Source organism: Molothrus ater, chromosome 2 (assembly GCF_012460135.2).
Source record: "Molothrus ater isolate BHLD 08-10-18 breed brown headed cowbird chromosome 2, BPBGC_Mater_1.1, whole genome shotgun sequence".
NCBI lineage: Eukaryota > Metazoa > Chordata > Aves > Passeriformes > Icteridae > Molothrus > Molothrus ater.
This window is the reverse complement of record NC_050479.2, coordinates 2,866,637-2,893,672: the sequence shown is the minus strand read 5'-3', so window position 1 is coordinate 2,893,672 and position 27,036 is coordinate 2,866,637. Positions and strand designations below refer to the sequence as shown.

The following is a 27,036-nucleotide window of genomic DNA, read 5'->3' as shown; positions in this document are numbered from 1 at the left end:
TTGTTTCCTAAAGTTGGGTAAAATGTTACTGTGAAAAAGAAGTGCAAATCTGAATTATGAAACTATTGTTAAAAGTACCAGAATTTCAGCATTTCACAGCCAAAATAAAACTTTTTTGAACGTTTGAAATTAAATTTAATTTCCCTTATAAGGTATTTTGGAAAATACTGTTGATCAAATCAAATCAAATCCAATTTACAAAAAATATTTCCCTGCTTCTAAATAGTTTTTTTTTTTTCCACTACTTGTATCCCTATAGAAAAGGATAATGGCAATTAGAGCAATTATAGCAATTTCACAGCAACTCCTTTGAGATTTTTTCAAGCAAATTTATAGACCTATTTACTTTATTATGTATCTTAAGTGAAATAGCACAATGGTAATTTAGACACCACCGAATTGCTTATTTCAAGACAAAATGTTGTTATTTGTTAACGTGGAAAGATTTTTTTTGTGGTTTTAACTTATATTTCTACTCTTGTTGGGTCTGATATTGTCCTTGTGTGAATTCATCTTTGAACAACTTCTTAGATGGGTATAAAATGAGTATAAAATCCTGTGGGGCAGATGCTCATTGCAGAAAAAAATATGAGTTTTTTCATTCAGATTACACAAAAGTAGTAAAAAAATCTGGACTGAAATCAAACATATGATTACTCAAACTCTTACTTAAAAAATAAAAAGCATGAATTGAGTCCATTTTATCTCCTTGCACTCCGATGGATTTGTGGGCAAACGCACAAAGTCTGACCTAAGCTAATCTGAGGTTGAAGGTGGAGAATGAGAATCAGGCAGATGCAGCCTGGAAAATCCAAGGACACAAAGCAGGAGCAGGGGTTTTTTTTCCTCTTGAAGATACTTCACAGGGACATGGAGGAGAATTGTGGTTTGAAAAAATGTTTGACTGGAATATTTGACTGAAAAATATTTGGCTGGAGCTTTGGGAGCAGCAGCACTCATGAAAAAAAAAAGAAATATTTCTTGCAGCTCCGTCTTATAGAGATGGATTTCTTGGTGTCCAATAGTGTGGTTCACTCAGCCTGTTTTCATGACATTGGTAGGAATTTAGGATTTCTGAGGGCTCCAAAATCTCAGTGAAGTTCTGAAAGGGATCCAAAAGCCTAAATACCAACCACAGTTTCAGAAATGATTCAGAGGAGGCCAGACAGGGTGATGGATAAGGCTCATTTCCTTAGGAAACATTGCTAAAGTGCCATTCTGAACTCACCATTTCCAGGTTATCAAAACACCACAGCCTGAAACCAAACATTGACCCAGCAGAAATTATGCAGGGTTTTTTAAAATTTCTTTTTACTGAATGTCACTTTCAGCCTGATTTCTCAGTTATTTTCTCCTCTGCAGTCTATAAACTGCACGAAAGGGGAAATCATCAGCAAGAAACCAGGTCTCTGTATTTCACTCTGACTTCTTTTGGCAGGGAAAGGGGATGAAGGCAGTGATGGCCTCATTATTTAGCTTAAAAAAAGCAGCCAAAATTCCATTATCACCTGAAAAAAATGGAGAAGGAGCAGCATGGAAAGAACACAAGAGCTGTTGAGATAAACTAATTGTAAGGGGGGTAATTGCCTGGCCCCTGAGGCAACATTTGGATGCCAGAGTTTGGATTTGCATCTTAGGCCACCTCAACCAACAGAAAACTGTGAACATCCTGCAAGTCACCACCAGGAGGGACAGCAGAAGCCACAGACATATTGTTTCCCCAGTGAAATATTACGGTGATCTTTCTTCTTAAGTGTGTAAAAATTAAAGTCTTGCCTGAGTTTTGTATAGGAGGAGCATCCTGCTCTCCTGAAATAGAAGCAAAAGCCATCAAAATTCTCCTTTGGCTTCAGGGAAGTTGTCAAGAAAGAAATCTCCATTACCAGATTTAAAAAGTAATTATTATCCTTCTCTGTTTCAATTTTTCCAGTCTTTTCAACCCCTTCTTTAACTTTGTGCAGCAGTAACAGCAGCAAGCAAACCAATATGCTTGGGCAATGTCTGTGTCCTGGGGGCAGCCAGATTGGCTGGAAACTGACTGAGGAAAATAATACAACTTCAGAAGGGAAGTTTCTGACATGTTTTCATTCTTCTGTCAAAAACTGGAGGGCAGGAGAAATCACATATCTGTACTCCAAAGTCGTTCTGTTCCCTGTAGTCTGTATTTTTTGGGGGGAAAAAAATAGGAATTGACAGTTCTTCTTAGCCCAAACACCTCATCTTTACCAGTGGGATTTGAGCTGTCCTCCCAAAATTTTGCTGCCCAAGAAAGCTGCAAAATTGGTATCAAAGGGCAGTCAGGAGTGTGGAAATATTTGCTTTGCATTGGCACAAGTGGCAGGGCTTTCCCCAGCCAGTGACCATCCTGACCCAGGGAAAGGTTGTTCAGTGCAAACAATGTTTTGCAGAGGAAAAGTGAACTCTCTCAAAGTCATCTCATATCCTCTAACCTGAAACTGATCAGATCCAAGGTCTTTATCCACATCTAAACTCTTCTGCCCCTTTTGGAAGGAAAGTTCTAGAAGCTCTTGGCCTTGCTCCTCAGCCTTAGACCATTGCACATGTTATTGGTTTCACTCGACTGCTTCAGCATCTTGATTGAATCAAGCTCTTCCTTTCTGACCAAAAATATTCCTCTCCATCATTCCTCTGCCTTTTATTCAGGAGAGTTCATTGATCAAAGCAAAGGAGCTGTCAGAGTGTGTTGGCATAGTCAAGGTGGTTCCAGCACCTGCCCAAGGAGCTCTGTGAATATTCAGGCACGAGGCTGCCTCAAGGTTGTTCAGCAATGCTGGAAAATATTGGATTTGGCTGTGCCAAGGACAAAGATTGAAGTGAAAACACCCTGGCTTCAGGGGGAAAAGGGGAGAAAGGACAGGAACAGAGTTGGGATAGAAAATAGCAAGGAAAGAGCGGCTGGCTTCTCCTGCCAGCAGGAAAATTGGTGACAACTCCTTCTGAGAGGGTGCATTTCTCTCCTCTCTGGTGACCTAACTGGACACACAGACTTTGACAAGCTGCCTGCCTTGATTTCCAAACTTTTCCCATGCTGGAACATGCACCAGCCTCACCACCAAGCTGACTCCATCTACAATGTTAAATAAAACCAGGAATGATTCTGCAGCCTTGAGACCAAGCAGTACAAGATGTCCAAGTCACACTGCAGAGCACCTGGTCCTAAGTCTTGCGAGGACTTTCTCTTGGTTTTAAGACATAATTAGTTTATTAACAGTGATTTTTTTTGCCACTTCAAATTATCTGGAACAAGGTGAGGTCTGTGTTGCAGGCCAGGGGTTTATGTTGCTTTAAGCAGGGGTGAGATGGGAGCCTGTGGAGGTGTCTGAGGGAGCAAAGGTGGAACTGTGTTGGCAGATAAGAGTGAAAAAAGCCAAATCTGATTCAATCTCATCCATGCTGCTGAATGGGAGCACATCCTGTCTCCCAAACCCTTCCCAGGTATTTTCTTGGAGCACTAATTGGGCCAAAGCCAAAACAATTAATTTGCTAAATTAGCAGTGTAGTCACCAATGGACAGGGCAGCCAAACTCCTATTTACACTTCCAGAAACAACCAGGAGAACTCCCCAGATATCAGAGATATTACATAGTGAAGAATTAAATGAGTCAGAATTATCAGTGTGAAATGTTTAGGCCAGAATTATCTACACAAAATAGGTCAGCTGATCAGCTCATTTTTATTCCCGGAGTTTTCAGTCAGGAAAATTGTGATGGGAAAAAAATCTCAAGAATCTCTTCCCACAGAAGATGGGAATACTCTTTTTCCACGTAATCAGTAAAGAGAATACAGGGAGAAATCAGGATTTAACCAGCCCTCGTGTAATTTCTCTGGAAGGCTGAGCTCAGGTGCAAAAATGAAGCTGCAGAGAAGATGAAGCCCTACTCTTCTCAGAGGTGCACTCTGTAGAAGTTGGTTCTGTGTTGAGCAGCACGTTGAAGCCTTTAGAGGTTCCTTACAACCCAGAATATTCATTGATTTAAGCAGATTTTGAATTAATTTATTTATTATTTCTAGCAGATAAAGCATATAAGCACAGTATAAAATTGATAGCAATAAGGTCAATAAAAGTCTTTCATGCTTTCTCCTTTTCCTGGTATAGCCCATGGAGAAGAAAAGATGAGTTCTCAGGAGATTTTACAAGAAATTTTGTAGCTGACAAAAATTCTGGCATTCAGACACCTGATAGCAACTGGCAGAAATAATTGGGGTTGAGTAACTGGAAAAAGAAGTCTCAGAGATCACGTTAGACAAGGACACCTTGCAGCAAGTCAGGGGACACGTCTGACCCAGAGGCAGCAAAAGGCAAAAGTGTGGCCAGGATTTGCAGCTTGTCTTGGTTTGAAAAGACAGGGGCCTCCCTTGAAATGGAAAATGTAAACCCCCTCTCTCCACATTGTATAATTTTGAAATTAAGGGGCTCTCAGGCAGAGATATGGGAATAGGAATAACAGTTCTTTATTAGGAAAATTAAAAATACAAATGCAATAGTACAAACAAACCAAAAACCACTGTCAGAGCAGTCCCTGTCCCCCTGTGTGTCAGGGGGTGGCACAGCCCCATCCCATGGGGGCTCAGCCCTCCTGCAGTGCCAGCTGTGGCTCTGCTGGAGCAGGGATCCTGCACAAGGGGGGAGTTTTCCTCTGCAGCTCCAGGGCTGCTGCAGATGGGCCTGGGCTCCCTCTGGCAATGCAGGGCAGCAGAAGCTGCTCCTCTGGCAATGCACTGGGCAAAGGCTGCTGGGCTGTCCCAGCACCTCAGATTGGATCCAGTTAGGAATGCTTGGCTCCTCCCCTGGGCGCAGCATCTCCCCATGGGATGATGGGACTGGATCAGCCCTGCAGGGACACTCAGTGGCCATGGACAGCAGAGATCTCCTGCAGGGAGGATTGGCTGTGGCAGAGAGAAAGAAAAAACTGCCCCATGGACAGCAGAGAACTGCCCCAGCTCTGACAGATGGGAACAGAACACACAGCCCCATTTCCAACCTCAGGCACAGCTGCTGGCAGCTTGTGCCACTGCTGGCAGCAGCACTGACAATAGTAAGCATTTTCTGACTGCAAAAAATGCTTTACCTCAGCTTTGTTACCTTCTCAGAGGAAATAGGAGGAGGCTGATTTCTGCAGTGGTTGTGGATAGGACGAGGACATGATGGAATCATGGAATCACAGAATGGTTTGGGTTGGAGGGGCCTTAAAGATCATCCAGTTCCAAGGGCAGGGAACCTCCCACTAGACCAGGTTGCTCCAAGCCCTGTCCAGCCTGGCCCTGGACACAGAAATACCTTCCCTGAAGCTCAAGCTCAAGTTTTTCTGGGAGCTACAAACCTGATAAAAGACTAATCTGACAGGGAACCTCTCCTTACTCCAGAAATCAGTGCTCAGTGCCAGGCATTTGCTCTAGAGATGGCTCTGAATAAACAGATGGCCTGACTCTAAGAGCTCAGGCTTCAGGGAGCAAACAAGTTCCATAATCTAATTTGGGACCCACAGCCTTGTGAAAGGCTGAAGATGTTGATAATCAACTGTCTCTGCACATCTTGCAGGCTCACAACCTTCCTACAGCCAGGTGCAGACTTCTTACATTGCCCCATAAATGTTACCCAGCCAAGGCTGTTTGGCTTCCCTGTGATTCAAATGAAGACAAATTTAGCAAAGCAGATGTAAAAACAGCATTCTGGAGCCTTCAGTGGTAAATTCTGCAATGAAGTTGGTTAGAATCCAAGACAAAAACTACAAGGTCAAATGACTACCAAAAATGGAGTCATGTGTTTTTAAATTTGAGTTATCAGATTCATTTTTCCACCCTCCATAATAAAAGGGCCAAGAATCAGGAATGAATGGAAATGTTTGTATTGCAGAGACACAGAGTGTTACTCAGACTGATTTCTTGCAGCTGTACAGGCTTAAAAGAAATGAAAATAGTAGAACATATTATTTTTATCAAGTTGGATTAGAAGGCAGTGATGAAGCAGGTAATGTGAAAAAAACAAAGTATCATCCTTACAGTCTCTTTTCTAATCATAAATATATCTCATTTCATGTTATTTTAGTGAAAGCTGCTGCTGAAATAAATCTCAGTCATACACATGCTCCCTCTGAAATTAGGTTTATGATTCCATGGGTGCAAAGAAGCAATTTGGGTCTTGAAGAGATTTGCCAAGTCAGTGTTTATTGAGCACTCCAACATTTCAAAGTGAGGCCTAGCAATGCTTCCAGCTGAGTGAATAGTCCATCTTGCATTGATTTCAACAGTGCAGGACCAGATCCTAATTCCTTTCTTTTTCAGGGAAAAGGATCTGTGATAATGACTGCTTACAGTTGTTAGCTGATCATAAAAGACTCCACTTTTTTACTCTAAACAAGACTCTTTCTCCTCATATCTTGTGGCGCTTTGCAGTGTGGATTATCTGGCTGGGCTCATCCCACAGACAAATCCCCCTCTATTCCCAGAATTCATGTGTTCCTGTGCCCCTTGTGTTCATCACAAACGAGATTTTGCAGAGCTCTGAAACAAAAGCCATCCACAGATGAGGCAAAGCATTCCAAAATCTCCCCTTCTCTGACTTCTTCCACTGCAATCAAGAGCAGAAACGGAACAACGCGGATTTGGGGTATTGAAGGCTACAAGAAATTCCTTGTGCTGTGCAAAGCCCAACAACCCCACAGGGGAGCCCAAACAGCCACCAGGTCCTGCCAAATGGATGGATGCAGTGCAAGGGAGGTTGGGGACCACAGCAAACGAGAGGTAAAACACTCGAGACTTCCCAAAAACCAAACTTGGACCTTCATTTCAAAGTGGCCCTCATCCCACCAGGTTAAAGGGGGAATGCAGACAGGAATCAGAGTGTCTGCTCAACACATTTCTTACATGCAGTAAAACCCATGAGAGCAATTTTTAGATTGTAAATGATTTTGGCAATCAGGACATTTTCAATGAATTTGCACATAAAATGTTCATAACTGTGTTACAAGAGTTAAAATCACTAAATTGCAGTGAAACGTCCACGGAACTTTCTAGGTCAGCTTCTGTTACAGAAAGGTCAGTTTTGATTTGCAATATTCTCTTTTGAAACTCCTCATTATTTTGCAACCAAAATAGACTCACAGTATTTAAATTGGACAAACAGGCCCTTCATATTCCTCCTTTTGCTTTGTGTTTGCACAGCACCACAACAAGTTCTCTGCAGCACTACCAAAATACACCAAAAATCACATTGTTGGTGATAAAATGATTGCTTAAGGGTTATATTGTTGTGTTACATTCACAGCCTCAAAGGGAGAGAGCGTATCCTGTCCTGTTTTGTTGTTGACACTGGTTTCATGTTGTTCTACAGGCTCTAAATAAAAGGATGTGCTTGGGAAATCAGGACTGTGCCTTTCCAGTGCTGCTTTGGAGTAGACAAGAACATGACAACAACATTTCCTGCAATTTTACTAGAAAATTAAAATGTTCTGAGCACTGGAACAGTTCAAAAGCCCCTGGCATGGTTTAGACCAGTGCAGAACTGAGCACACACAACTCCTGGCTCCATTTCAGGGCACAGGTTATTCCTGTTTGGCAGATTGTATGACACTAACCTGCCTGGAAAACAATTGGAGTTCAATAATCCAAGTGTGGGCTGCACCACTCTTTACCCTCCACACTAAATAATAGGTCTGGGCACACTTAATTAGCTAATTTGGCCACAGCCAGGACACAAATGAACTGTTCAGGGACTTTTTTAGGAGAACTCCTTCTCATTTGCTGGGAAATTAAACAAATCACTGAAATCTCATATGTCTTATAGGTTTGCCTCAGAGAATAACCAAAGCAGATCATTTGAACAGAATCCTCTAAATTGGCCTGGATTGGCTCATTACCTGGCTGTTGTGTTCAAACAAACATAATGTTTGCTGGGAGAGGAGGAAGAGTTCAGAAATACTTTTTTTTTTCTTTTTTTCATTTTTTTTCTTTTTTTTTTTCTTTTTTTTTTCTTTTTTTTTTTTTTTTTTTTTTTTTTTTTTTTTTTTGCAGTGCAGATTAATAATATGTATATATTTTTGTCAGGAAGAAAGGCAGAGAGAGCAAAAATAGCTCTCAAGTGAGGCTGCTGCTACTCACTCCCCTGTTCCTGGATCCCTGACAGCCATTATGTAACCAAAAGGAAAATTAGATGAAATAAACTGCAGAAGTTAATTGGGTCGATATCAAGTAAAAATATAATTAGTCAAAGTATTTTGTGGCAAAGGCACTGACAGTATGTGGCTGTTCCTCAGCCTCAGTGGTGAGCAAGGATCCTGCCATGTGTTTAAAACTTATTCATCGAGCATTTCCATGGAAACACACAGATGCATAACCTTTGGATCACTTATTTTGGGAATTGCTGCTCCCAAGGTTCTCTCTGGAGTGAAAACTCAGTCCAGGAGAGGATAACAAACTGTGGTTCTGATCCAGAAACTCTCCACAAAGGAATTCATCCATAGCAGGATTGGGTGAGGGAAAGAAGGAAAGGGCATCTTGCAAAAAAGAAGAAAAGACAAAAAGCTTGACCCTAATTTTTTCCTCTCAGAGACTGAGAATTGAGAAATGACAGCACTGGGAAGAGCCTGGAGAGTTTAGAAATGGCCAGATGCCCTCAGGAAGATTGAAATATCTGCAAGAGTGTCAAATAAATGCTGTAATGAGAAAGACCTTGGTTAAACACTGGGTTTGTTGTCCAAAGCTGCCCCCTTACAAAGCAAGATGAGAACCAGCTCCATTACAACTTCTCCAGGTGAAGAAAAACCCTCCCACGGTGGAATTGTCACAAGCTGATCCCACTTACTGTGACAGCAGCTCCCTGCTCCTACAAAACCCATGGACTCTTGCCAAAATGTGGCCCTTCCCTCATGCTGTGAAAGCCAGGTCAGGCTGCTTGCGATGCACAAATCCACAAAGAGCATTTGGAAAGCATCAGTAAAAATTTGCTGTCTGAACTAAAGGTGCTCAAAGTACTTCCATAGGAAATAAACACTGCATGGAAAGCAGGAGTGGTGTGGTGGGAGGGCAGCCCTGAAATTCCCTTCATATTCTTCCTGCTTCAAGGAGTAAAATCAGCCCCTGGGTCCCCTCCCAGGATAATTTCTGGTAAGAGATGCTCAGACAGTGGGGTTTGGGATATGATTCCCTTTCACAGCAGGGCCAGGAGTGAGGAATGTTCTCTAAACCAAAAGGATTCTCCCACTCCTGGTCTCTGTGTCCAGGCCAGGCTCTGACTGGGAAGGGAAAGCAAATTATTCATAATGCCTGAAAGATAATGAACCCCATTATATCAGCATTAGTAGTTTAACATAAAGCCTCAAAAGCCAGAGCCTTCAGAGGTTGTTCATAATTATTTGAGGATTCTGTTGCTGCAGTGATGTGATAACTCCTGTGGACTGGAATTTCCTTAGGCACAACAGAGAGCTGAGCATAAAATGTGAAGCCTTAACTTCAAATTTTCTGGCTTTGGCTTAAGTCTGCCTCACAAAGACCCTGCAATGCCTTTTGATTGTGTTTTGTCATGCATTGCCCAGCATCAGGGCTAATGCAAGCAGGCACACTGTCACTGACTGGGGGAGTTCATTCAGAACTGAGGGCCCTGGGACACAGCTCCCAGTGCTGCCACTGCCATCAGCCCTGATAAGGCTCTCCTGAGACACACAGAAAACTGAAAAGGTGACAGGATGGGGGGCACGGCCTTAAAACATGGAACTGCTCTCAGATTCTGTGCTACTGGAGGGCTTTGAGACTTTCTTTGAAAGAGGAGCAGGTCAGGAGGAGAAACAACCAGGCTACAACCCTTAACCCTTTTTTCCCCCCTGGGTATTTCAATAAAACTCTGCAAGGGTCTGTGATCTTTCTCTACAGGTGCTGTGAGACTCCACACAGGATCTGCTGCACAGCACATGTTTCTAGGAGTGAAAAAGGCTTTTAGAGGCACACTGACCCAACTGAGAGCAACACTCCATAAAGAATGGCACAAAATCACAGCACTGCTGCTTTTTAGATGGGATATTGGGAAGAAATCCTTCCTTATGAGAGTAACGAGGCCCTGGCACAGAGAAGCTGTGGCACAGGGTGCCCAGAGAAGCTGTGGCTGCCTCTGGATGCCTGGAAGTGTCCAAGGCCAGGTTGGACAGGTTTTGGAGCAACCTGGGGTAATGGAAGGTGTCCCTGACCATGGCACAAGGTGGGGACTGGGTGATTTTAAGGTCCCTTCCCACCCAAACCATTCTGAAATTCTCTATTCAAAGTCAAGCACCTGGGCAGACCCACCAGAAGATTTTTCCCTTTACAGTCTGGCAGAAGAATGACAGCAGCTAGCCAGAAGGGAAAGAATTAGGAATCCAAGAGCTGAAATTCCTGCAGGAAGAAGCCCCAGAAAACAGAAGGATTTCAGCTGAAAACAACAATTACCCCAGACCTCACCATGTGCTCCATGCAAAACACATTCGATTAAAGCACTCTCCTCCTCAGTGCACTCTTTTTTTCCCTGGCACACAACCATAACAAAGCTATTTATCTCTAAAGGCTGGGAAACTAAAAAAAAAAAAGGCCCAGATCATTAGAGGACAAGGTACACTTGAATTAAAGGCCACAGGCACAGTGAATTCAAATGAAATCTGAAGTACCGTTGGTTTTACGTTGCTGGGAGAAGGACACACAATTCCTTGTCTCATTATCAGCAAGACATTGATTTTCTGTGGAAGTGTGCTTGAATTGCTCTTGATAGATATTACAACTTTCCTTCAACAAGAAGAGGATTGGTTCTTTCTAAAAGCTGTTGGCTTAAAAAAAAAAACCAAAAAACAAACCTTCTTGTACTTATTTAATACTTTCCCCACAGCAATGCAATTGATGGAAAAAATAGCTCAGCAATAGCTCATTTTCTCTGCTCCCCCCCCAAGTGAATCCATTGCCTCATTTATATCTTTTATCTCCCTAAGATCTTTTTTGGTGCATAAAAAATTTCATTCATTAAACTGCAAAGGGGCGAGGGGGGAAGGGATATCTGCTTAAACCCATCTTGTGGAATTTATATATGGGTGTGGATAGGATGACCTGATAAGAAACAAGTGTTTGCTTTAATTTTATTTTCTGCGTAGCAATAAAATGAGGGTGCTTGGCATCCAATTTTTGTGTTAGCAAAACATAATGGATTTAGCAAAGAACAAGGATGATCGTTTTATTGATCAACACAGGAAAAGGTTGTGTGTTGACTTAGAGCAATAACAAGAGGAATGATGACTTTTCCGTGTCTTTTTGTTTTCCATGGCAGCCAACGTCCTGGAAGAAGACTCAATGGAGCAGGACATCGAGAGCCCTGTCACAATCCATCAACCAAAGTTGCCCAAACAAGCGAGAGAGGATCTGCCAAAAAACATCAGCAAAGAATGTGCCAAGAGGAAAATCCAGAGGTACGTTCGGAAAGATGGGAAATGCAACGTCCACCACGGGAATGTCAGAGAGACTTACCGGTACTTGACTGACATCTTCACCACCCTGGTGGATCTCAAGTGGAGGTTCAACCTGCTGATCTTTGTCATGGTTTACACGGTGACCTGGCTCTTCTTCGGCATGATCTGGTGGCTCATTGCCTACATGCGAGGGGACATGGATCACATAGGGGACAGCACGTGGACCCCCTGCGTCAGCAACCTCAATGGGTTTGTCTCAGCCTTTTTATTCTCAATCGAGACCGAAACCACCATTGGGTACGGTTACCGGGTCATCACGGACAAGTGTCCCGAGGGAATTATCCTGCTTTTAGTGCAGTCTGTCCTAGGTTCTATCGTCAACGCCTTCATGGTTGGCTGCATGTTTGTGAAAATATCCCAACCCAAGAAGAGGGCAGAAACCTTGGTTTTTTCTACAAACGCAGTCATTTCCATGCGGGATGGAAAGCTGTGTCTGATGTTCCGAGTAGGAGACCTTAGGAATTCACACATTGTAGAGGCATCAATACGAGCCAAGTTGATCAAATCCAAACAGACAAAGGAGGGGGAATTTATACCACTCAACCAGACAGATATCAACGTAGGTTATTACACAGGGGATGATCGTCTCTTTTTGGTTTCACCACTGATCATCAGCCATGAGATTAACCAGCAGAGTCCTTTCTGGGAGATTTCCAAAGCCCAGTTGCCCAAAGAGGAGCTAGAAATTGTTGTAATCCTAGAAGGAATGGTGGAGGCAACAGGTAACATTTCTTATACTTTGTATGAGGTAAATGCTTTAATTTTAGCAAGGAAAATCAGTGGTTTTGCTTCGTTTTAAAGGAATCACTTCCACAGTCGTTGCATTTGAAAAAGGAGTTCGTTCTCTGGTGAGCTTCAGAATTAAAAGCATGCCCAGTTTAATTGTCTGTTCCATCTTGCCTAACGGAATTAGTGTTGTTTCTGCTCTGTTTGGAAAATGGGATAGCATCTCTCATTTTCTAAATTTTTCACAGCATGTCACCCAGTTATTTGTCATTCTATTGCAGGAGCAGCTCAACCACAGGGACCTTGTGGGATAAAATTGCTTAGGGAAAAACAAAAAAAACAAACAAAAAAAAATTCAATGCAAAAACTCTGTTTGTGATTAACGTGGAAGCACCGTGGTCCTGCTGCTTCCAATCACTCCTGGGTATCTGCAGAACAACTGCCAGCCCTGTGGCATTCCAAGGCTGGATCCAGTAGGAAGTGATATGTTCAGTTCTCTCTCTTTTTTTTTTTTTTTTTTGCCTGCTCGTTTTCCTTGGTTTTTGTTTTAACTGGTAACGTGGGGCTTGTTCCACTCTAGCTCACAAAAGGTCTCATCTGAGTTGGTGTTTCACTGGGGCCCCCCACAGGAGTGCACAGAACACTGGAAGCTGGGATGTACAAACAAGGAATGTTGTGTCACCGGAGTCTCGTGGAGGTGCTGGGTGGTTGTTACCTGCAATTATGCAGCAGAACAGCAGAAATCACTTGGTGCAGGGGAAAAAAGTGCTTGAAATCCACAGCAAATGCACCACTAAAATAATGTTTCTCTTTTTTTGTATTAAAGCCAGAATTATAGGAGGGTACTTTTATCTGTGTTTTAGAAGCTGGAGGTGTTTTTTCCTGTTAATAACAGCAGCAATGCCTGAAATGAGTAAATATAATCAACACACGGGAATGGCTATTATAAAATGAAGATTTGATGTGCTTGGGGGAAGAGAAAACACTGATTATAGAAATATAAGAATGAGATTTGCCATTTTTCCCCACGACTGCAGCAAAACCCAGCAAAGTTTGAGCACGTGGATTCCACAGCTCTGACAGAGGCACAACCTTTCCAACCCTGACTCATGTTTTGCAACTGGAGCCAGGAAATAAAGAGCAGTCTCTTACTAGAACATGTGTGTGTGTTTCACACATCTATTATGTGGTGTCAGAAGAAAACTGCATTTGTCACCATATAATAAACGTGTGAGACAAAAATGGAGCAGAGGGGAAAAAAAAAAAAAAACCCACAACAAAAAACTGAAGGGAACTTGGCAGGGAATTTGAAGTGGTAAATGCAAGGCTTTCCAAATTTTCCAGGAAGTAGGTGGTACTGAAGAGAAATCAAGATGAAATGTTTAGTGCTCCTGATCTGTGCAGTAAGCACCGAGATTTCAAACATCTGCATCACCTTCGGGTGAGACAATGAGGAAATTGCTCTTTGTTCCCTGAAACCATCCTGAGATCTCAGAACTGCAGCTGAAGGAACTTGACATCCCAAGGGGGTGGGGGATATTTTCAGGATTGCTGAACACTGTGTTTTCCAGCAAAGAGATTGGCAAGTAGTGGCAGAATAAAAAATGTCTCACCAAAACCACCTACAGGATCAAAAGACAGAATATTTCTGCAGTGCAGCAGATGTGGATTTGTTGGTTTAGGGTCTCATCTCTATTTGTGAGCCCCCCTTCTCTCACCTCATGTTCACCCCTGCACACCCCAGGGCTCTCTCCCAGGGGTGTTCTTTGCTGCTCTGGCCTGGCCACCTCTCCCACTCAGCCACCACCAGCCTCCACTGCAGCACAAAACCCCTCAGACTGCTTGGGCTGGCAGAGTTTGAGATAAAATCACATCTGTCATTATCTCAAACCTTTCCAGTCCTTATCAAGAGAGAAACTGAATGCAGTGATTTGGAAACCCACGGAAGATGTCCAGGATTAAAGAGTTTCCCCTGCACTGGGTGGGGTCCGTTTCCCATTTTAGGTTGTTCTGTTTGGGTAAAGTCTCCTGCTGAGTGAGATATGAGCAGAGGGCATCAAATAATGTCAGAATTACCAGCACAACTCCTAAAACATATTTGTGCATAAGTAGCTTCTTGTGCTGTGCTTTGACTCCTTGCACTGAGTTATTTTTGTTGAAGGTACATTCAGGCCAACCTTCTACCAACACTTGGAATTTTCACTCTTTTAATTTACAAATATTCACACAAATATGACACAAATTTACACAAATATTACAAACATTTCTGTTTATTTGCATCCTGGCAAACACTCAAAGACAATTTTGGCAGTCAAATATTCACCTTTCCTTCTCCCACCTGCTGCAGAGTGAGAGCAGGGAAAGAAGCTGCTCCCAGCAGCAAAGCCCAGCCCTGCATTCCTGCCAGCAGAGTTATGGAATCCAAAATTATAAAATTATAAAGGCTGAAGCCAGGAAAATGTGATGTCACCTACAGCAGTGTCCTCATTTGGTGTCACTGCTGAGGGAACCAAACCAGGCTGAGGTCATCAGGTTGTGTCATCCATCAGAAAAGCCACTCCCAAATCTGAGCAGGGAAAAACAATCTTTTCTCTGTTTTCAGAGCTTCCCCACTCAGATAGAGCTTCAATGAGAAATAAAATGGGAAATGATAAGGGTAAACCTTTGCTAATGTTGTTATTAATTATTGATTCTGCTTAAATTTGACTCGACAGGTAAATACATTTATAATAATTTCCACACTAAGTGCTCCAAAATCACATTTATCTGTTGTATGAAACACAATTTTTATGGATTGTCATGGGAATTCTGCATTGTGTGTTAGGACAGGAAATTAAGAAGAATGCATTTTCTTAAATAACATTAAAATAATGAACCCAATTAAAATTCAGCAGAAAGTTCAACTCAAGGATCCCTTAATTCCCCATGGAAGCATTGCCATAACTTCCTGAGATGCAAAAAGAATGGATGTGTCTTTTTTGAGGCACATAACAAAGTATTATCCCAGGGACAATCCCTACACCTTGATTATTCCCATTCTTTCTGCCATGAAAATCACTTTGAGGGCAGAATCCTCAGCAAGGCATTTTCCAAAAACATGAAGTCAATCTGACTCCTTCATCCAGCACCACCAAACACTCAAAATAAGCCTGGTTTTTAAAAATACTTGCTATGGATCCTTTCAATATGCATTTTTTAAATGTATTTATTTACAGCAACATTCCAAAATATGTCTTTGGATTTGAAGGATAAAACTTTTGCAAAGATTTATTTCTGTGCTTTTCCTGGTGGTGGTGCACATCTCTCCAGTGGACAAAAACATTGATTTTGGGACAGCAAAAGCACATTAGGCTGCTGTGGAACCACTGAGGAGCCTTGAAAATGGGGGGGAAAAAAATCCAACCAACCTTCACTGCAGCTGGATGACACATCTGGAATTTCCACATTTTGCAGCCTATTTTCCAGGGTTTTAAATGTAAAATAACCTACAGTTAGGAATATTTTATGATAATTGGATCCTAGCCATAGGCTTAAGCTTTTTAAGCCTTTTTCACCTGGTGAAATCTATTTCTAAGGGAAGTCTTATCATCATAAGCAAAGTAGGTATTTTAAAAAATTAAGCCAATGTATAATTTTGATAAGGAAATAGACCCATAAGGAGGAAAGGCAAGCCATTTAAATTTGGAAGGTGCAGTGGGAAGGTCAGGTAGCGTACAATAGCCAGAGAAACTGAGAGAAATAAACTCAAAGAGAGAGAGAGATGAAAATAAAAGGGGGGCAAAAATGGTGAGAAAGAGGAAAATTCTGAACAAGACTTGTGAAGTTGTATCTGGCCAGTGGGATGCACTTGGTGACACTCTGGCAATTCCCTCTGCCTAAAAATAAACATTTGAGCACTGAACAGTTCCAAGGAAAGAAAATGATCTGCACATTTGTAGCTGTCAAAAAAAACCCCAAAACAAAACCAAAAAAGCAACAAAGCTTGCCGGAGAACTTCAGGTTCAGAGGGATAATTTTACAAATAAACTCAGAATAGGGTTCATTTACAATTCTGACACTGGGGCAGCTTTGAGAGCAGCATCTGCAGCAGGTTTTACAGCCACAGAAACAACCACACTTGCCAGCTGTGGAAAACATGTGTGCAAAGCAGTAAAATGTTCACTTGGATGGTTATTTATACAGTAAACAGTGCTATCAACCAGACAAATATTGTATAAAGCTGTTGCCCTCTTCACTGCAGCCCCTCTGACTGACTGGTTTATTGTGGGTTTGATTTCCCTGGGATGAAATGCCATATTTACCCCTTGGCCTTGCCCAGCCCTAGCAAATATCTCCCTCTGATATGGATTTAAGCAGTTCCAACCCTTCAAAACCTCTCAGCAGACTTTGCCCTCTCTCCAAATAAAAATTGCTGGGGTTAGAGTTTCTCATTTGAATTTTCTACTGCTCTTCAAGGAAGAAATATTTACCCAACTGCTTCCTGAGGGCATGCAGGTGACAGGAAGAAAAACACCAGGATTTCTCCCACCTGAGTGTTTCTGCAAGACAAAGGACAAAAGTGGGTTTGATTGTCCTCCAGGATGAGACTGAAATGCAGTTTGAGCAGGGTCAGGAACAAGTGGCTTCTGCTCCAAACTGGATCATCTTCATTCCAGAAATGATCAGACCACAAGGGCTCTCCAGCCTGCAGCTTTCCTTCCTATTTTTAGGAGTTTTAACATCTCCTGCTGCTGGGTGCTAGACTTGGACAAGGTTTGACTTCTCACACATCCCCACTTCCCTGGAGTTGCCAGCAATTCCTTTCAGTTCCATCCCATTTTAATTTTACTGAGTCTAACAAAGCATTCCACTGGTATTTATTCTCACACAGAAAACGATAGGCATTAGCAGGAGGGGAGCTCTAAATGCCAGCAGGGAAAGAAATTCCCATCTCATTGACATGTTTCCTTCAGGAAGATTTCTCTACAGGTGGAAAAAGATGAATTTCATTGCTGAAGAGGATTGTAAGACTTAGAGGAGGTAATTACAATTTCACAATAGTCAAAGCTATGAGGAATAGCAAGAAATCGGGGAGCAGTGTTTGTGGGAAATAAAAAGGAGATGCTGATGAGGAATATTAAAGCTAAAATGTTGCTGGATCTCACTTTCAGGGAAAAGGGATTACACCTTTGTTTAACAGCTTTACTCTCTGGGTAGTGCTGTACTTTGCAAGCCTGTTATGAATGTTTGAGAATGGCTTTTTGTCCATCTCTCACACCTTTCTCACCCATTAATTCCTCAGCTTTTCACATCTCCAGCTGCTTCCTCAGCCCTAAATGTTCAAATATGATGTTCAGAATCAAGCAGTAACTCATACTAAAAGGTAAGATCTCTAAAAGACAGGTATTTAGGGATTACCTAACAGATCAGATATTATGAAATAATTCTGTGCTGACCACATATCAGACTTGCACAAAAAGAGCTTCATTTTGCACCTCCTGTCTTTGCAATCCCTCCAAAGTCTCTCTGGGCTTGGAGAAAGGGCAGGTCCCAGTTCTTTCCACACTCCCACAGCCTCCCCTGTCGACACTGTTCCTTCCTAAAGCAGGGCCAAGCACAGAGAGGTGCCCCAAAATCCTGTCTTTGCTCATCACTGCTGAGCCTGCACAGGTTATTCCCTGCAGGGCTCGTGATCTCCACGGCCAGAGCAATGACAGGATCCCAAAATTTCCTTTAACTCTGGCCCTGCTTCTGCTTTCCAAGCAGAAAGGCACAGTGGGAAGCTGGGCTGGCACCCTCTCCATTGACCAGCAGAGTATTCCTAAAATCCTGTGATCCCAGACACCTAAACTCTTCCTAGAATCCAGTGATTCCAGACACCTCAACTCTTCCTAAAATCCTTTGATTACAGACTCATAAACTCTTCCTAAAATCCTCTGATTCCAGACGTTTCTACTCTTCCTGAAATCCTGTGATTCCAGTCACATAAATTCTTCTTAAAACTCCATGATTTCAGACACCTCAACTCTTCTTCCTAAAATCCTGTGATCCAAAACACTTCAACTCTTCCTACAATCCTCTGATGCCAAACACTTAAACTTCCTAGAACCCTGTGATTCCAGATGCTTAAACTCTTGTAGAATCCTCTGATTCCAGACACCTAAACTCTTCTTCCTGAAATCCTGTGATCTAAAACACTTAAATTCTTCCTAAAATCCTGTGATTCCAGATACTTAAACTCTTCCTAGAATCTCATTATTCTATACACTTCAACTCTTCCTAAAATCCCCTGATTCCAAATGCTTAAACTCTTCCTAAAATCTCCTGATTCCAAATGCTTAAACTCTTCCTAGAATCCTGAGATTCCAAACACTTAAACTCTTCTTAAAATCCCATGATTCCAGACACCTAAACTCTTCTCCCTAAAATCCTGCCATCCCAAACACTTAAATTCTTCCCAAAATCCTGTGATCCCAGACACTTAAACTCTTCCTAAAATCCTGTGATTCCAGATACTTAAACTCTTATTAAAATCCTGTGATTGCAGACACTTAAACTCTTCCTAAAATCCTGTGATCCTAGACACTTAACTCTTCCTAGAATCCTGTTATTCCAGACACCTAAACTCTTCTTCCAAAAATCCTGTGATCCAAAACACTTAAACTCTTCCTAGAATCTCATTATTCTATACACTTCAACTCTTCCTAAAATCCCCTGATTCCAAATGCTTGAACTCTTCCTAGAATCCTGAGATTCCAAACACTTAAACTCTTCCTAGAATCCTCTGATTCCAGTCACATAAATTCTCCTTTAAACCCTGTGATTCCAGACACCTAAACTCTTCCTAAAATCCTGTGATTCCAGACACCTAAGCTCTTCCTAAAATCCCATTATTCCAGACACTTGAACTCTTCTTAAAATCTGTGATTCCAGACACATAAACTTTTCCTAAAATTCCGTGTTTACAGACACTTCCACACTTCCTAAAACCCTGTCATTCCAGACACATAAATTCTTCCTAAAATCCTCAGATTCCAGTCATATAAATTCTTCTTAAAACCCCATGATTTCAAGACACTTAAACCCTTCTTCCTAGAATCCTGTGATTCCAGACGCTTGATCTCCCGTGCTTCCAGCCCAGTCCCCAGCTGGCAAATCCAAGGGAGGGTGCTCTGCAGAGGGCAGCCCATCCTTATCCAGGTCAGAGCATCCCCCAGGCAGGATGAGCTCACTGCACATGTTCCACCTTCTCTGAGTGCAGATGTGATTCCTGAGCCCCTCACAGATGTGCTGGGGGCCACTGCAGTGCCTTTTCCATTCCAGAGCACTTCCCAAGATGACACCAGGAACCTGAGTGTGCTCAGCTTCCCCCCTTGCTCCAGGAACAGTGTAAAAAAAAAAAAAAAAAGGATCAGCCCTGAAATATTTTCCTGGAAAAGGAAATATTTTGCTGGTATTTCTAATTTTAGACTTCCATTTTTGGTCATCTGGGGTTTTTACCTGCCTGGAGATGATGGTGGTGAAGTCCCAGCATGGATTTGAGTCAGGGCAGGGTCTTGCCCCTGGAATTTTGCTGGAATGAACTGATTCTTTCAGGCTGATGACCTTGTTTGCTCAGCTTGATTTCCAGATATGAAGTCTGTCTGGGTAGCCTGCAGTTCAAAAGCCTGGGAAGCATTTTTGGTGAACTCTGTTCCCTCCCGTATTTCTAAAAGATCTTTTCACTTCTCCCCATGGTCCTTATCTTCTTCCAGCTGTATAATATTCTTTCCTCTTGTCTCCCTGAATTGTAATGAAGGAGAAAATGAAGGTTTTTAAGAAAAGTTTAAGGATCTGGAATCACAGGATTTTAAGATTTTTAGTGTCTGGAATCACAGGATTTTAAGATTTTATGTGTCTGGAATCATGGGATTTTAAGAATATTTTAAGTGTCTGGAGTCACAGGATTTTAAGAAGAGTTAAAGTGCCTGGAATCACTTTGCATTACACACCCTGATAACCAGAAGGCCCCTCTAAAATTACAAATATTTACATCTGTTTCTAAAGAATGTAAGCAGAGAGATTATTCACCTTCAGCAAAAAGTTGTCACAAAATTGAATAGAGCAGCAGCTGTAAAGCCAAAAGTGACCTAAAAGTTTAAAGAATGAGCAAAGTTGTGAATTAAACCAGAAATTCAAACTCAGCAGTTGATAGATTAAAAAGAACAAGGCTATGGACTGCAGAAGCACCACTGGCTACATAAAGGACATGGAAAAAATACAGAAAATTCATGAGTTTAAATTTTTTATCCTAGAAAGCAGCTGCCAGCACTAAAAAGTCCCATTGTGGCACAGTTCTTGGGATTCCCAAGGCCTCTGAAAAAAGTCCTCAGGGGATTTAAGGGAAAACAAATCACAAAAAAATTGCAATGGTCTCAGTGGTCTCAATCACAGCATTCCAAGGAAAATCAAAGTTTGAACTCCTTGCCATGCCCTTGCTCACTCACTCCCTCTCCTTCATTCCCAATATTCCCAAGAATGATGTAAAGAAAGTCACAATTCTCTCCAAGATTTCTTTGCTTCCTGATTTTGGCAATTTTTCCTTAGTTGGGATTTCTGTAGAATGACATAAACCTTTAGCTTGAAATAAAATGGGATTTTAATAAATACAGGATTGTTGAATATGAGATATCCCATTCTTACAACTTACACCAGAATGAAACCTGATTTAAAGAAACATTCAAAACAAAGCACAAAGGAAGGAGATCTCCAAAACCAAAATTCCAGTGCTTATGAGGAACATGTTTGAGGTACCTGAGGAATGCTAAAATTTGATTTAGAAAGATGAATTCAGAGGGAATATATGCCTGAATTCCATGAACTTCCCAGAAATGAGTAGTGGGGAGGGTAACTCACACTCTGGGGTATTTTGTAGGCTCCTCCCAGGCTCCTCCCAGCAGTTTGAATTTCCAAAGTGATGAACTGGACAAATAATCTCCACTGGCAGGTCTGAGGAGGATTTATCTCCCACCAGGAGCAAAGTGAGGTCAGAGCAGCCCAAATCTCTTCTGGAGGACATTCCATGGTAGGGGCCCAGTCTAAAAGGGGAGCCAAAGCTCCAGGGATTTGTCAGGGAATTCAGAGATGCAATAAACAGAGTTGGAAGAGGGTGAGGATATCCAAGAGGATATCAGGATGTGCCACTGATGTCACAAAAGTGGATAGAAATCCCCTCCAGCCTCAATTTGCCTGTGATTATAAAACTCCAAGCTGGCTCCTCCTTGTTTTTAATAACTGTGAAGAATTGAATGGCTTTGAAAAATTCATAGCCCAGCTCAGAGCTTTCATTGTTCTCCTCTGTCACCATTGAGGAAATTGTGGATTAAGCATCTCTGGCATCTTCCTGCCCCTCTGGAGGTTGAGATGAGTGTCCAGCATGGATTGGCCATGGATTGCCTGCTCCTCTCTGGCTGCCAGCAAAATAACCCAGCTACAAACAATTGCTGAATTGTCATTGTTATCATTGTTATCATTGTTATCATTATTGTCATTGTTATCATTGTTATCATTGTTGTCATCATCACAACTGTGTCTAACAGGACATTCCAGACTTTTTGAGGGGAGCCTTAAACAACATCCAGGTTGACAACTTTGCTTCCACATTTCTGACTGCTGCAGACCAATGTGAACTGGAGAAAGAGAGAGAGTGAGAGAGGGGGGGACTTCTCCTAAAAAAATAAAATTCCATCTGACTGTGGCAGAGCTGCCAGGCACCCCCAGAACAAAAAAAAGATTCAAAGATTTATGAGTCAGCCACTCCAATTAAATTGTGCTAGCGCTTTTTTTTAACCAGCCATTAGCTTCTTTTTTTTTCTTTTTTTTTTTTTTTTTTGCAACCTTGCATAAGTATTAATTTATTACACTTAGATTCTCCAGAGTGGGAAAAACCCCCATCCATTTTCATTGTTTTCCAATTCTGTTTCCATTAATCTCCTTTTCCAGTGGGAAGACAACAAATTAGCCACTTTTTTCAGATGTTAAGTGCAGCAATGAGTCTCTAGCTGCCAATAGGGCTGTGACAGATGCCATGAAAAAGTGCAGAAGAGTCCAAAGCCAAAGGTTTTGAGGCAGTCAAAGGTTCTTGTCTGGCCAAAAATCTGCTTCAAAGGCAGCAGCCCCAGCTCCACAGCTGTGAAGGGGAGGAGGCTTTGCTTTGCATTTTAAGGAAAATGCTCTTCCCCCACCATGAATCAAGGGCTGAATCTCCTCCTTAAGGCACTCCCATCAGGGCTTGATCACAACTAAATCAGGATTTTAAACCCCTCATAATTAGTCGAGATCCAAGGTTTGAGACATAAAACATGAATTTTAACCCTGCTACATCTTCCTTTACCCTCCAAAGGGATGTAAAATACCCATGAAGCACTCAAAAGCCACCAGTGATAGAAATTCAGTCCCAAACCCTCCCCTTCCAGTATGGAACCAAGGTTTCATGTACAGTTTTAACCCAAAGCCCTCCCAAACCTGTGGAGACTACACCTGTATTTATGATGATGTTGTTTCTGTCTGCAAAGCCTCTCAGAAGTATTGTCTGTTCCACACGGAGCACAGTGATCCAAACTTGAATTTACATCAGGAAAAAAAACCCAAAAAATAACTAGGGACCAGTCCTTCCTGGTGCTGGATGAATGGAAAAACACTTGGCTATTAATGTGTTCAGAGTCTTGTAGCCAAAATACAAAATACTATTAAAAAAAAAAGAGGCAATGGATGAACCAAACTTCCCCCTGGAAGCTCCACAAGGCCATCCCATCTCCTTATCTGCCACCCAGAGCCCTGATTTGTTACAGCCAAGAGTAATTAGGTCTAATCCACTGCCTGATTCCCACCCAGCTGCTAAGCCCCTCATATTGGACACAGAAGAAGGAGATTTTAATACTTTAATTGGAAAAAGTCCCTTCAATGCTGACCTACAGCTGTTCACCTCCAGCTCTGTGTCTGTGCTGACACATTGTGGGCTTTAATCAACTTCACTGAGTTTCAACAAGTTTTTGCAGCAGCCCCCTGTACAAGCAGAGGCTTTGTCAAGGGACAGTGGTTTATTCACTTGGTGCCACTGAGCTGAGAGATGAGGAATTGATCTCAAAGCAATTCAGTGTTTTGGGAGAGTTTCAGCTCCTTTTCCACAGAGCTTCCTCAGCAGCTGTCAGATCACTGCAGGGCTTCATTTGCTGAATCCACCTCCCTGCATTTTCACCTCATTAGCTGCCCTTTCACAGGTCCTGTTCAGTCCCTCTGAATTCAGCTGGATCAGAAAGTGGAGGGATGTTCCAGCTGCTGCAGCAGGAAAGGTTCATGAAAACTGCATTATGCAGCACCTACACTTGTAATGAATTAAATCCTCCAGGTTCATTCATTCGTTGTTTCAAAACCTGTCAGAGCACCTTAATCAAATTACAGCCTTCACTCAGCTCAGGATTACACCTGATGGTGTGTCAGTCTGACATTCTGCCATCCTTTGATGAGGAAAGAGAAAAGAACAGACAAAAAGGAAAAGGAAATAAAGGTTTTTTTCTATCAGAAGTCATCCATCCCTTCCCTTCATCAGCAGAATTGTATGCTAGCTGTGGTGGCTGTTGTTTTGGTTTTTTTTAACTTTGATCCATTCTATTTTGTGTTTGTTTCAAAAAGATAAAGTTAAAAATATCTGGCACTTCTGATGGCAGCTATTGAGTTTCATTTGTCACAGGAGTTTATTCCTCAGCCTTGCCTCTGTACAAACAGAAAAGTTCCATTTTGACCACCTTTCCCCAGGATGGAAACAACCCACAGTTATTTGGGTCCCACAGAATGATCACCCTGAACACAAGCACAGGTTTAGATTCTCTCTAGGGATGGGATGGCAGGTGAGGTGTTTGGCATTCTGCATGGATTGGACCCCTGGATTTATGGCCAGTGTTGCTTTGGGTAGGAGATAAAGATGGGCCCAAAGTCAGTGGATTCACCTGAAATGCAGGGGAACCACCAGCTGCTCTTGAGACCTGCCCAAAATCTTTAATTCTGGACTAATTCCAATGAAATTCTTCCTTCAGGAGAAAAACACCGACAGCAACCTTAAGCTCTTGGTGTGGAAAACATCTCTGGAGAGCAGATTGCTTGTCTGGAGTCTGGGTGGGGGCAGAATTCAGCTGCAGCACTGAGGTTTGACCCTTGGCTGTGTGTGGCAGTGCCAGCCTGATTGCCCATTCACTGCTGCTCCTGATCCAGCTGCTGTGGGCAGCTTGGTTTGTATCCTCATGGCAAGGGTGAGCCAAAGGGAGAGCAGCACTTGGGCTCTCACAGTCCCTCCTCCAGTGCCTCTCCCTGGCTCGGAGTCTGATATAGAGCAGCAGACTAAAATTAAAATTAAAATTAGAACTGTCCAGTTGAAGTTGTCACAGCTGATGTGGCAGTGCCCTGCTGGGTCACCCTCCTCCCCCTCACAGCCCAGAGCAGCTGGTGCCCTGCTCAGCCCCGACCAGAGCCACGTGCTGACACCAAAAGAGAAGAGGGAATTGTCTGTTTAGTCAGCACAGCTGAGGGGAACAGCAAAAAGCAATTTATCCCTCTCTGGTTTTCACGCCTCCCTCTGAGCGTGCAGTCCAAAGCACAGGGACCTGCTTTGGGTGCAGGGGTGGTGGTGATGCCTACCTTGGACTCTTTTAATGCTCTTCCACTCCTGGGGAATAACGTTTGTTCCATCAGTAGCATCATTTTTGTAAAGTAAAATCCTTTTTGCCCTCAGAATGAGAGGGGGTGGTGGCACCTCTCACCCCACTCCCTATCCTGAAGGATTTTCTCAGATTCTGGGTTTTTGGATGGTCCCTTCTGGCTGATGCCTGTTTCCTGGGACAGGGGGAGAGCTCCAGGAGCAGGAGCAGATTGCTTTAGTGCTGTGTTGCCCCTCTGAAGCAGCACAATGCAGCATTAGCACAGGGAAGGATCTGGTCCATTAACTTTTGAAATGAGCTTATCAAGGGAGATGGCAGCGCTGGTGGGAAAACAAGACATTCAAAGCTCCTTGCAAATCCAAACTCTCCTCCTCTAAAGCATCACACCTCATCAGCTGTGCTTGTAGCTCTCTCTCCTACAGATGACAGGGTAAAAAAAGGCTGCAAAGTGGATTTTCTCCCGCGGTTGTCATCTTAATCTCCATCTTTCTCCTGTTAGCAACAAGCTCCAGCATTATCCCAGTTTTGCATTGTCAGGGCTCTGACTGTGCTCCCTCTTTGGAGAGAATTGTTCACAGCAATTCAACCACAGGCCAGGCTGGCTTGGCTTGAACATGGCACAGTATAAAGTGGAAAACTGTGGGATTGTTGCCACATTATTCATGAGGTGAATTAAACCTTCTAGACGTGAACAACACCAAGGCATGGCATCCTCATCTTGGGGTTGTTTGCTTTGGAAGGTTCTTTCTGTTGTCACTCTGACACATTTGCATTCAGAAAACATCCATGTGATTGAGCAGCCACATGAAAAACTGGAGAATTTCCCCAAAGATCCCAAATGGGATCCTGCAGAGTGATTCCATCCCCTCAGAGAGCTTTGCTACCTGCTCCCATCCAGACTTAATGCACTCCCTGCTGAAAGCCAAGTGATGCAGCAAGAAGATAATTTGGGCTTTTGTGAAGCTTGGTTTGGGTCTTTGCCTTGTTGGTGACTTTGGTCCCTTTGGCTGGCTGGAAACCTGGGCAGTGGAGCCACTGCTGGGCCCAAAACACCAACACAAGGAGCCTGTTCACAAGGGAATGCCAGTCCAGAGTGAGGGGGAGCACAGCTCACAGAGCCACAGGATGGTTTGGGTTGGAAGAGACCTTAAAAATCACCCAGTGCCAGCCCTGCCATGGCAGGGACACCTCCCACTGTCCCAGGCTGCTCCAGCCCCAGTGTCCAACCTGGCCTTGGGCACTGCCAGGGATCCAGGGGCACCCTGTGCCAGGGCCTGCCCACCCTCACAAGGAAGAATTTCTTCCTAATATCTGATCTGAACCTGTAATTTTTCAGTGTGAAGCCATTCCCTGGGTGCTGTCCCTGCATGCCCTGGAAATTGTCTCTCTCCAGCTTTCCTGGGGCTCCTGCAGGCCCTGCAAGGCCACCCTGAGCTCGGCCCAAAGCTTCTCCTGTGCAGGTGAACAATCCCAGCTGTGCCAGCCTTTCCTCCCAGCAGAGCTGCTCCATCCCTCTGCTCACCCTGGAGCCTCCTCTGGGCTGGCTCAGTTTCTCACTCTCAGTCAGGACAGTGAAGGATTCATTAATCTCCTCCTCTTTCAGTGATAAACACCCCCAGGGACACACAAACAACCTGTCCACGTTCCCAAGGAGATTTATTAAGTGAAAGCCTTCAAACCTGACTGAATTTTGAGGAATGCTGGCCTTGAATTCTGTGTCCAAGCACGGCAGCAGCCCCTGATTAGCTGAGCTTTTATCCCTGAGCTGCGACCTGAGAGAATCACAGGAGGTTGCATTCATATTCCTGCTGAGACCAGAGCAAACCCTTTGCTCTGGGATTAATAATGTGTTAAGCCACAGTTCCAAATTATTTCAACTTTTCAATGGTTATGGGAACATTTACAAGACTGATGGCTGGGCCTTACACTGCCAAGAGGCTGAAAGAGCTGTCATTTATTACAGGGATTTCTTGTAGCCAAATTGTGTAACACTACCCTGCTAAACTGCAGGAAAAGAATTATGAGCTTTGCCACAGCATCTTCCCAAATTAGAAATGGAGTGAAGCTTTCAGCACTACAAATGTTTTTGTGAGTGGGGAGAGGGAGGAAGTGAGGAAATGCCATTAGACTTCACCAAAAATACAAAA

General features: G+C 43.0%; 1 protein-coding gene across 2 annotated transcripts in view; it reads left to right on the top strand.

Moving 5' to 3' along the window:
• KCNJ6 (potassium inwardly rectifying channel subfamily J member 6) overlaps nucleotides 1-27,036 on the top strand; it is a 167,691-nt gene that overhangs the window by 122,974 nt on the left and 17,681 nt on the right. For both annotated transcript variants that reach the window (XM_036381701.2, XM_036381692.2), the window contains one exon: nucleotides 11,297-12,217. In XM_036381701.2, the coding sequence (XP_036237594.1) occupies nucleotides 11,297-12,217 (921 nt within the window). The remainder of the gene's footprint in view (nucleotides 1-11,296; nucleotides 12,218-27,036) is intronic.